An 11,531-nucleotide genomic window follows, 5' to 3' on the forward strand; every position below is an offset into this window, starting at 1 on the left:
CCCTGCCCCCACCCCCTGCAGCCAGGGTGCCGGCCCCTCTCCTGGGACACACCCTTCCCTGCTACATCTGACCCCACGGTGTCGCTCAGAGGCCTCTTCCTACAGGAAGCCTTTTCCTCCATCTCCGCTGCTGTCACTGTCCCCCCAGTGTTCCAGGAGTCCCGGGGGACGGGGACTGGGTTGTCCCCACAGTGCCTCTCACACACTGTAAAGGCTCAACTACTCTTGCTCTGGCTCAAGCAGACAGGGTTTTACGGGGGTCTCAGCTGGAGGTATTGCAGCAACGCCCAGGGGACACTGGATGATGTCTGAGAACATATGTCACTGTCACAACGGGGGGTGCCCCAGGTGGGGGCCAGGGAGGCTGCTCAACACCCCACAGTAGCCAGGACGCCCCACACAGACAATGAGCCGGCCCCGAAGTCAGCAGGGCCGAAGGGGAGACCCTAGACTAACAGCCCCACTTCCAGATCTCAGCTCCTTGCGGGGAGGGGGCCTGAGCCCACCAGAAGGTGCTGGACACTGGGGGCACTGGGGCAGGGGAGCAGTCCGAAGACGAGGGAGGTTGGGAGAGAGAGGAGTAGATTGCCAGCCTCTCCGCCCCCGCCCCACCTCCCTCCCTCTCCCTCTCGGTATCCACGGCAACCGCGTCAACATCTCCTGCAGCTTCCCAGTCCTTCCGTGCCCCACACTGGAGGCAGGAGAGCTCCTTCTGGGCCAGGGGCTGCGGGCCAGACACAGGGGACCGGAGGACAGCCGTCCCCGCTCCCCCACAGCTGGGTGGCCCTGTGAAAGACCCCATCGCCCCTCCTGGTCTCCCCACCCCAAACCTCTGTGCCAAATGGAGCAGGGATGATGAGACACCACACTCAACTCGCCGGGCTCCTGCTGGGCCTGCTTGCTCATCTGTAAAATGGGGCCAGGCCAGGATGGGAGCTCTCTTTACTCTACAGAGAGGAGAGCCGCCATCAGGCACAGGCGAGTGGAACGGGACTCCCTCCCAAAGGCCCTCGGGGGACAACGGCGCAGCAGACAGCCATCATCTAATTAAAGCTCCTCATCAGATCACTCCCCAGGCCTGCCCCCAGCAGTGGGCAACAAGAGGTCCAGACAAGCATGGCTTCCCCACCCCAAGACAGGCATAAAAACAGCTGCCCCCTCCCCTGGGGGCTGGAAAAACCCGAAGGCCTTGACACAAACCCTGGGTAGGGTTTGGTGGTCCTGAGCACTAGACAGATGCTGAATTAGCAATCACTGAGCACGAAGATGCCCCAAACCCTCCAGAACCGGCACCAAAGGTGCCCAGGTGCACGACTTTCACTCTCAGGAGCAGCACCCCCCCCACCCCAGGGCCCAGCACCATTATTATCCAGGGGGCAAGGCATGGGGGGATGGCACCCTGCCCTTCCCCACCCATCACTGGGACACCCCAACTCAGTCCCCTGGGCCTCGCTTTCTCTTTAAAACCAGAATGGCAATACTGACATCCAGGCCCTCGACAAGGAATCCTTTCTCCCCCAAAGGCTTAGGGGGGCGGCCAGTACTGCCTGGGGGCCCACGGAGGTTCTCAAGGATCCCAGAATACCCTGGGGAAGTGTCCCTACAGAGCCACAGTGGGAAGGGGGGTGGCCACCCCCTTCACCAGACCCAGAGACTCAAACAGAATGTGGAAAAAAACAAACCAAACTAGAGCACTAGGGGGTCTGAGCCACTCGCAGGGGTCACACCGTCCGTGTCTCTGCCACAACGCTAGGTCCAACCCCGCTTCCATGCACCCGCTCCACGTGTTCCTACAGTGAGAGCGTGTCCACTGAGCCAAGGTGATGCACCCTACTGCCTGACATGACCCCCATAACGGCCCTCAGGAGAAGGCAGCCCGGAGGGAGTAGGTAATGTGCTAGAAACGGACAGAACCACCAAGTCCAAGTGCACGCCCACCCAGCTCCCCTGCCCTTTCCAACAGAAGGAACACCTCCAATGTTCAAACTCAGGCTGGTGACCAAGGCCCACCATCCCCAGACCCCCAGCCCAAGAGAAAATCCTCAGGGTTGAGGGTGGGACTCCGTGGGGAGGACTGAGGGGACCCACAGGAGGAAAAAGAGGGGGTGACAGAGTGAAAGGGTGGCCAGAGCCCCCCTACCTCCGGCTCCCTAGCGTCCCTTCCCCACCCCCGGCTGGGCTGTGAGACGTGACAGTGTCGCGCGGAACCCACCCCCGCCCCCAAGCCTTCCCGGCTCCCGCTGCAGGCGGGGGCGTGGGGGGGACCCAGGAAGCTGCGAAACGCACTGAGGACGTGACACCCTCAGGGGTCCCCCTCCTCCCCAGACTCAAGCCCTAACCCGCACTCCCAGCCCTGCCTTCCGCGTTATTAAAATACATATAAAGGAAAAGAAAACGTGTCGGGCACCCCCCAACCTGGCTCTGCACCAGGCGCTCCGCCGCTCTCTGGGGTGAATCCTCGCGGCCACCTCGGAGGCAGCGCGCGGTTCCTCCTGCCTTTCTACAGAGAAGGAAACCAAGTCAGGAGAGAGAACGAGAACCTCAGAATTGGACGCTTCGACCACGATGCCCACCAACTAGATCCGAAACCAACGGAAAATAAAAGAGAAACGAGGCCGAGAGCGAAGGAGACTGCAAAAAACGGCCACGTGCGCGACCCTTCCCCCTCTTCTCCCCAGTTTGTGGCCCTGCTCGACCGCGCGCCCCCTGCCTACTCTCGCCCGCTTGCTTTCATGGGGGGTGTCCCCCTCGCCGCTCCCGGAGACCCGCAGCTAGGTAGGGGAGGGGAGGACTCCCCGCCTGGTAGCGTCGAGCTAACGTGCGCTCGTTCCTCTTTTTTTGACCCATTGGGGAGTGAGGAGAGCTGGGGTCACAAAGGGTGGGGCGCGGGGTGCTTTGGGTTGGAAGAGTGGGTCGGCCCCGCCAGGACAAGGGGGTCGGGAACATCGCTACCGGCGCCAGTCAGGGATCTTTGGGGCGCAGACGGGGCAAGTGGGGCCTCGGCAAGACCCCGAGGACGTCCTGGCCAAGTTGTCTAATGTCGATGACGCCAGGAACGCAGATGCCCGGGGTCTGCCCAACCCGCAGTTCTGAAGCAGCGGGCGCGGGGAAGTGGGGCGATGGGGTGGTCCCCTCCATTGCGATCACGCCCCCGCCCCTTTCTAGGCAGGCCACGGGGACCGTGCAGTGGCAGGAGCGGCCTCCAGGGGACCTTCCTGAACGGGTTCTTGTTTTCTCGGTGACCCGCCCTGAGCTGGGTGTGGACAGAGGCCGGGGGCTCTAGCCCAGACCCCATCCCGGGACTGAATACTCACCCTAGCCACCTGCAACACATAACCCCCTCCACGCGCTGGCAGACAAGGCCTGGCTCCGCCCCATGCGTCCCCCTGGTCTAGGCCCGACCATCCTTGGTGGTGCCAGCTTGTGCCAGCCTCCTCTGGGGGCCCGCCCTTGCACAAGGGTGGACAGAGGGAGGGAGAGGAGAGGGACACTGGAGCAATGACTTCAGGCTTCAGAGAGGAGATGCCGCTTCTTCCTTTAACAGATGAGCCCACTCCCACTCCAGGTGGGCACTTGGTGGGCGCCGGCTGTCAGCATTCCTTCTGGCCGAGGCCTCCTGTGCCTTTGAAAGTCTAGGAGGGTGGCCCACCTGGGCAGGCCCCCACCCTCCACCATCTCAGCACAGCCACTCTCAGGTCTTCCCCAAGTCCCTGTGCCTGGCCTCTCCCAAGTCCAGACAAGGCAGGAAGTGCTTTACAGGCTGCCCCCATAGGCCCCAGCTCACCCCAGCATGTGGGGAAGAAGCAGGACAAGAAAGATGCCGGGACCCTTTGTTCGTTCCTTCCACTGATGTTTATAGGACCCGAGCAAGATCTCCCCAGTGGCTTTGCCCTCCAGGGGCTCAGAGTCTAGGGCAAGGCAGCTGGGACTCAAGACAGTGGCACACCGGATGGACACAGGCCTGACAAGTGGAAGAAGTGGGGGTAGCATCCCAGAGATGGCTCCACCTGGGGCCTGCAGTTCAAGGGGGCAGCCACGGGAAACTGGGGCAATAACTGAACGGGGCCCTTCTTTCCACAGGCAAGCGAGGGTTGGACCGTGGCAAAGCAGGGCTTAGGACTGCCGTCCTAGCTGTGCCTGGCAGATCTCACGGCCCCAGACAGACCATTTTCTCAGAACCCCAGGTGTGCACTCGCTCCCACGGATAATCAGGGTCTTGGACCTGTGGCTTTCTTCCACAGACCACTTGTGCAGGCAGGAGACCCCAGGCGGGGGACCACACTCCACCCACAGTGTTTCTGTTCACACCCCAGACCCTGAGGGATGCCTGGGTGACCCCTGATGACCCCCCCTGCCCCCATGCCCACCTCTGCCTTATGTTTTGTCACCCTATCCTCACTATAGCCCTTCAGAAGTTGTCACCCCATTTCATAGATGAAGACATCAAGGCTGGGAGAGGTCTCAGAAGTGGCCTGAAGTGGCTGGCCCACGTGGAAGAGCTAGGAGGCAGCAGAGGGTTTAGGGGCCTGAGCTTCTGTCCTGGCCGGGGCACCCACACAGAGGTCAGTCCCTTCTTTCTCCAGACCTCAGTTTCCTCACCTGTAGATGGGGGCCCATCTCTAGCCTTCCCTTCTGGCACCAAGGAGTTCAGGGGGGCTCTCGCCAGACCACAAGGCCCATGGAGCCAAGCTGGGCAGAAGCAGACACAGGGAGGTGTGGAAGGGAAGGGGGCTCAGAGGGTGAGCCTCCCAGCTGCCAGTGAGGGGAAGGCATTATAAAGTGGAGCTCATTAGAAACATGGACGCCCTGGGGCCCCGACAGGTCAGAGTGGGAATCTAGGCTCGTGTACCTGCGTGTACGTCTGTGTGTCTGTATGTATAGACATTCTGGAAGGACCATAGCTTTTTTTTTTTAAAGACAGTGAACCCTTTACTTTTTGTCTTAATAGTACTTTCTGTATAGTTCAACCTTTTTTTAAATCCATGTGGATTTATTACTTTTATTTTCTTTAAATGTCAGTAGATATCTAGGCAGTGCAATTATGGGCCATGGGCCCTTTCCTTTCATACTTTTCTGTATGAAAAGTTTTTGTTTTTCTTTTCGTTTTGGACATGCCATGCGGCTTGCAGGATCTTGGTTCCCCCAGCAGGGATCAAACCTGGGCCCCTGGCAGTGAAAGCACAGAGTCCTAACCACTGGACTGCCGGGAAAGTCCCTGAAAAGTTATCTTCTAAATAACTCCCCCGCTTTGGTGTGGGCTGGGCTGAGGACAGTAACCTGCTTGTGGGGAAACCTGGGGACCCCACCTTAGCCAGGAGGTCAAGGTCGTCTTCAGGCTGTCAGCAGTCCCCAGTGGTATATGATGAGAAGGGCACCTCACTTCTGGGTGTTCTTCCCTATACCCATAGCCCTGGTCTGATCACGAGAAAACCTCAGAAAGGCCCAGATTAGGGGACATTTTACAGAAATTCCCGACTGGTCCCCAAACTGTCAAGGTCATGAAAAACCAGGAAAGACTGCAGGAGCGTCACAGGTTTTAAGAGGGTAAGGAGACATGATGACTGAAGGCCATGTGGGCTGCCGGGTCGGACCCTGGAACAGAACAGGACGTTAGTGGGAAAACTGCGAAGACGGGGGAAAAAAGTCTGGAGCGTGCGAATGGGCAGGTACACAAGTTAGTCCTTGGTTTTCACAAGACCCTCCCACGAGGGGCGCTGGGGGAAGGCTAGACATGGCAGCTTTTCTGTAAACCCCAAACTAGTCCGAGGTGAACATTTGAAATTAAACACGAGGAGTGGATGCTAGCAGCCCACATCGGAGGCACCAGGAGTTCTACATTTTCACAGCTGTGTACAGAGCTGTCACAGCCGTAAGTGTGGTACCTTGTGACCCAGCAATTCCACTCCTGCAAAGGTACACAAAAAATATTTTTTCTTTTTTAAAGCCGTGCACTGTGCAGGATCTTAGTTCCCCGACCAGGGGTCGAACCCGTGCCCCCTGCATTGGGAGCGCAGAGTCTTAACCACTGGACCACCAGGGAAGCCCCCATCCCTGTTTATTTCTAACTTGTGTCAGATTACTCACCGTGGTCCTAGGGGTTGGTCACACGTAGGAGGTGCAGAAGGCCCCAGCCCAGGCCTAGCCGGGCAGTAGGCATGTGGCTATCTTCCCCCACAGGAGGTGCCAGGTCCCTGCTCCCAGCTGCTGGGGAGAGACCCAGCCCAAGGTGGGTATGGCCTGAGCCCCGTGAATTCCCTCCCCAGGGCCCCTGCTCATCCTCCATTCCTTGCTGGCCTGGGACCAACCCCTGGAAAGCAGGGGCTTCCGGAGGAAAGTTTCAGATGGCCAGCTGCAGTGGGGGCCACCCGTGGGCCTGGTCTCCTCGTGCCCTGCTGGGGGAGACGACAAGCCCTCTTCAAGGCCCTCTCCTGTAACGTGGGTTGCGCGGCGCTCTGCTGGGCTTCAGAGAGCACCTGGCTCGGCTCCTCCCAGCGATGACCATGACCACAGCCAGGCCCATCCCTTCCACCTCACCTGGACGTGCTGTGGACACACACGGGGCTCTGACCTGTGCCCCCTGGCCCTGGGGTCTGGCAGCACAGAGCTCACTGTCCAGCAGGGGCACACCTGTGTCCCAAGACCACTTGAGCACCAGAGAGCCCAGGCCTGAGTCCTTTCAGGGTCCCAGGCCTTCTTCTCTGGGCGCTTGGCCAGAGCCATCTCCCCTGAAGTTGGGACAGTGGGGATGGTGACCCCAGTAGCCCAGGGTTGTCGTGAAGATCCACTGCACACGGCAGGAGCTTTGAAACTTAAGGGGGACGTTGATGCTGGGCTGGCACTCCCACCTGACGGAATCGCACAATTAACACGTTGGCCCTGCACCCTGACCGTGAAGCATACAGACAAGTGCCTGCCCTGGGGGAGCGCCCAGGCCCTGGGTCGGGGTGCTGGGGGCCCTGAGGGGTGGCACCCACCGCGAGGCCCCATCTCAGATCTGGGCCCTGGGGGGACCACAGCTCCTCACATAACCTTAGTCACTACGCGTCAGGGAGGACACTGAACTCCCCACCCTCTTCTGGGACCCCTGGGGCCCCCCAGTTAACATGAAGACGGCAGAACCAGAGGGGTGGGTCCCACCAGTTCAGCCTGATGGGTGGGCAGTGAAGCAGGGTCGCCAGAGCAAGGAAGGGAGGATGGACGGAGGGCCCTCGAGGGCTGGGCCCCGCAGGAAGTCCAGTCGGGGCTCCTGAGGGCGAGGGGCATGCGCACAACCCGGACCCCACCCTCGGGGAGGGGCCTGTGCCTGGCTGAAGCAGCCCCACCCCCTGGGCGGGCTGTGTCCCCCGGGGTCTCTGGGTGCCAGGCGTGCCTAGGCCGCGGAACAGAGAGCCTGGACCCTGGTTCCGGGACCCAGGGGCCAGGTGTCAGGTGAGGTGCGCCAGGCCAGGTGTCGAGCGGAGGTCGCGAGGCTCTGGGGAGCCGGGGGGCGCCTGCTGAGCAGCGCAAGAACGCTGCCCGGTGTGAACACGTGTGTCCTGGGAAATTCACAAAATGGAGAACCGAAAGTTGGCCCTTGTCCCAGGCGGCCTGGCTCATGGGCCGTACCAAGTGGAAAGGAAGGGGGGGGGTGCATCCCGGAAGGTACCACTCCCCCATCACAGCCCCTGCGGTTCAGAGGCTGAGCCCCTCAGAGGCACGCCCCGTGGGAGAGGCGAGTCCCCCGCAGAAGGGCAGAGCCCGCCGGCCAGGCCAGCCTGAGGAGCCCCTGGCCTTAGCTTATCCCTTCCTTGCAATGGGCAGGCACCGGCGAGTAAAGCACTGTGCTGACCTCAAGCAAGGTCAGCACCTCGCACTGTGACTGTACATGGGGGCCAGGGGGGAGGCCCCAAAGGCTTAAGTTTTCAGAATCCTATCTGTCAGAACTAGCATTACAGGGAACATGTTCAAGCCATCAGTTATTTATTATGACAGAACTTTTCTTTATTTTCACGAGGGGAGTTGGGGCCTCCAGACAGTAAAGAAGTCAGCAGGGTTCAGGATGACTGGGGTGATAAGGTCTAGAAACAGAGCCCCGGACATGGAGAGCCCCTCGTGCGTGCGGTAAAGGCGGTGCTTCAGTCGGGGAAAGAATGGCTTTATCGGGAAATGGCTTTGGGGTCGAACGATTTGGGAAAAAGCAGTTTGGGTTCCTACCTTACTCCTTCTCAGAAGTCCTTTCTAGAGTTAGACCAAAAATTTAAATACATATTTAAAAAACAAACCATTATATTTACATAAGAAAACATCAAACTTTTACAATCGTGGAGTAGGGAAGATATCTCTGAGCACTATACAAAATGCAGAAGCCATATTGATAAGGTAATGACTGATAACGATTTTAAGTGCCTGGCAAAACTAAATAAATAAAACTAACAAACAAACGAAAAAAAAAACCCAAAGAAACCCACACACAATCCAAGTCAAACACGAATGACAAGTTGGAAAAAATATATATCTTTTTTAAGACAGTGGGCTAATTTTCTTTATCTGTAAAGTATTCCTATAAAACAGTAACACCAAGAACCCAACAGAACCCAACCCAAGAACCCAATAGTAACATCAAGAACTCAATGGACAAAGAATGTGAAATACAAATGGCTTTTTAAGTATATACATGTTTATAATAGACTTCCAGTTTCAAAATGATTATATTAGTGGTAGAAATGATCAACATAAAAACAAATCTGATAGAAGCACTGAGATGTTTGATTATACTTCTAGGAAACACAAATGAAGCTACAATGAAATACTATTTTAAGGGCTCACATACCCATTTAGAGTTCTATGGAAAGCCCTTGGATCTAGTCCTTCTGTATTAAGGAATTCAGCCTCCAGAAGTACTCGTATTTGGGTAGAAAGATATTTGTACGAGGATACTGGATCTAGCATTGCCTGCTACAGAAGACTGGAAAAAACCTACATCTCAACCAACAAGAAACAGGATGAATAAATTATAGTGCTAATAAACTGTGGCGTGGCCACCAGGAGGACTGGATCCAATCTATCTATGTAGGGGAAACTCAACACTCTCCAAGGCACGCTGAGTAAGAGGATCACACTTTTGTATAAACTCATTAGGTACACATGCATTTTCTTTGTTGACACATTAAGAAACTGCTTCCTCTCTGCCCCAGTGGAGGGGAGCACTTGAGGTCAGGGGTGGGAAGAACACTGAGTTTTCACCCAACACTCTTCTATACTCTGAATTACTGTGTGTCTGAAAACATTTTTGTTCAATCGTGACCCGTCGCTTTGGACTTGCTGCACTGCGGAGCCCCGGCACTCAGGGAACTTACATTCTGATGGGGTGAAAAAACGGCGGGCTCTTGTGACACGGGCAGCAGTGGGGTCAGTGGGAGCACAGGGCTGGGGGGCGGCTTCGGGGAAGAAATACTGCAGCGGGAGGCTGAGGAGCCGGACGTGCTGAGGGGGATCGGCGAAGGCCGGGCCGTAGTGGCGGCACGTCGGTCACGAGGACCCGTCCGTGCAAAGGCCCCGCGGCGGAAAGGACCCGATGCTCTCTGCTCCCGAGAGAACGCACCCCACGTTCACTTTTGCTCCCAGACGTCCTGGATTATCAAACACGAGCCTAGCCTCCCAGCGGGAGGGCCCGTGGGGCTCGGGAGGGTCAAGGCCGGGCACCGTCCTGGGTCAGGGACGGCGTGCCCGGGGCCACTCCCGGCTCTTCCAGCGTCCCAGGCCCGAGGGCCAGCTGTGAGCCACAGAGAGCGCTGACACACACCCGCCGCCGTCGGCCGGCCCGCTGGGCGCGCCCCCACGACCGGGACGGCGGCAAGGGCAGGGCCGGCCAGCCGGAGCCCGAGCCGCTGCCACTTACCGCGCAGGCCGCGGTCTCCTCGCGCTCCGCCACCCACCGCCTCCGCCGTGCGCGCGCCACCCCACTTCCGCTTTCGCCCGGCCGCGCCCCTTGCCGTCTTCCCCGCCCCCAGGCCGAAGCACCGCCCGCTCTTAAAGGGGCCGCGGACCCCGAGGGGCCGAGGCGGAAGCATCGCCGGCTCCCGGCCTCGCCACTGCCTAGTGTCGCCACACACGCCGAGCCGCCGCCCGACCTCGGGGTGGATGACAGGCCTCTGAGGCCTTACCCACTCTAGAGTGCCGCCCTTGGAGGTCGCAGGGGGTACTCCGGAGGCCGTTGATGAGCCAGGCGTCTGGCCAGGGTCCAGGGTGACGCGGACCGACCCTGTCTTCAAGGGCACCCCGGGCGGAGGATACAGCTCAGACCAAGGTCCGGAGGCGTGTTGCGGGGTGCTCATGGTGACCTCATTCCTGGGGAGGCCCCACGCGGCCTCGGACCTGCCACTGCCCTCCACTGGACCCAAGCGTCCCCGTTTGCAAGACTCTTTTAGCTCTCTGGGCAGCGGGAGCCGAGGACGGGTGGGGTGGGATGGGAAGAGCAGCCCTGCGATGTCTACCACACGGGCACGGAAGGGTTGTCTGCCTCTCTGGGGGCCCGGAGCAGGCCCAGCCTAAATCGGCGGCGGCCACTTCCACCCCCAGGGTTGTCTCGGAGACAGGAAGCCCACCACTCTCCCCAGGCGCGCCGAGCACGCAGCGTCCTGGGTTCGAATGCTGCTGCCCCTCCGTCACCACCCAGGCAAGCTGCAGCCCCAAGGACTCGAACTGGACCCCTCTTCTGTAGGGAGTGACCTGACATCCGCAGTTGTGAACTTTCCTTGGGGGGTTGGGGACAAAGCCCGGCCCCCTCTTCATGCTTGCTGAGCCCCAGGAAGAGCACGCATGAGCCAAGAAAGGGAGAGGAACCTTCAAATTTTAAATCTTTAATTTCTGTTCTCACGTTTTTCCTTCGTTTTGCTTCCAAAAGGAAAGGAGAGCATAGCTCCGTCGCCTGTACATTGTCCACGGCCCAGGGGCCAGGTCAGGTCCCGACCCCTACCGGCCAGCTGCTTAGAGGACGTGGGGCGCCCGGGGGTTCACATGCAGCCCCCGGGGCCGGGGCCGGGGCCGGGCGCCGCCTTATTGCTGAGGTCCCGGCGCGGCTCGGGCCTGCTGCTAGGCTAGGCGCGCTGGCTGGGCAGCTCCTGGGAGATGAAGCGGCGCAGGCGCTCCAGGTACTGGCTGTAGAGCTCGATGTCGTTGTGCCCGGCGCCCTCCACCCACAGAGGCTCCACGGCCTTGGGACAGCGCTCGTAGAGCGCCAGCCCGTGCGAGAAGTCGATCACTTCGTCCTCCGTGCCGTGGATGATGAGCACCGGCGACGTGATCTTGGACACCTTCTCGATGCTGCGGGTCGGGGCACATTAGGCCTCCACTCCCCAACCAACTGGCTGTAGAGCTCGATGTCGTTGTGCCCGGCGCCCTCCACCCACAGAGGCTCCACGGCCTTGGGACAGCGCTCGTAGAGCGCCAGCCCGTGCGAGAAGTCGATCACTTCGTCCTCCGTGCCGTGGATGATGAGCACCGGCGACGTGATCTTGGACACCTTCTCGATGCTGCGGGTCGGGGCACATTAG

At 59.3% G+C, this 11,531-nt stretch overlaps 2 protein-coding genes across 2 annotated transcripts in view; both read right to left on the reverse strand.

Moving 5' to 3' along the window:
* Nucleotides 1-10,049, reverse strand: part of KLF16 (KLF transcription factor 16) — a 16,172-nt gene extending 6,123 nt beyond the window's left edge. Inside the window, exons 1-2 of the mRNA XM_024739991.1 lie at nucleotides 9,782-10,049; nucleotides 9,336-9,509 (exon numbers count right to left, since the gene is read on the reverse strand). Of these exons, the coding sequence (XP_024595759.1) occupies nucleotides 9,336-9,509; nucleotides 9,782-10,049 (442 nt within the window). The remainder of the gene's footprint in view (nucleotides 1-9,335; nucleotides 9,510-9,781) is intronic.
* Nucleotides 10,050-10,822: 773 nt separating this feature from the next.
* Nucleotides 10,823-11,531, reverse strand: part of ABHD17A (abhydrolase domain containing 17A, depalmitoylase) — a 12,757-nt gene continuing 12,048 nt past the window's right edge. Inside the window, 1 exon segment of the mRNA XM_024740079.1 lies at nucleotides 10,823-11,324. Coding sequence (XP_024595847.1) covers nucleotides 11,076-11,324 — 249 coding nt within the window. The 3' untranslated portion in view covers nucleotides 10,823-11,075.

The sequence above is a fragment of the Neophocaena asiaeorientalis genome, unplaced genomic scaffold (genome assembly GCF_003031525.2).
Source record: "Neophocaena asiaeorientalis asiaeorientalis breed wild unplaced genomic scaffold, Neophocaena_asiaeorientalis_V1.1 scaffold469, whole genome shotgun sequence".
NCBI lineage: Eukaryota > Metazoa > Chordata > Mammalia > Artiodactyla > Phocoenidae > Neophocaena > Neophocaena asiaeorientalis.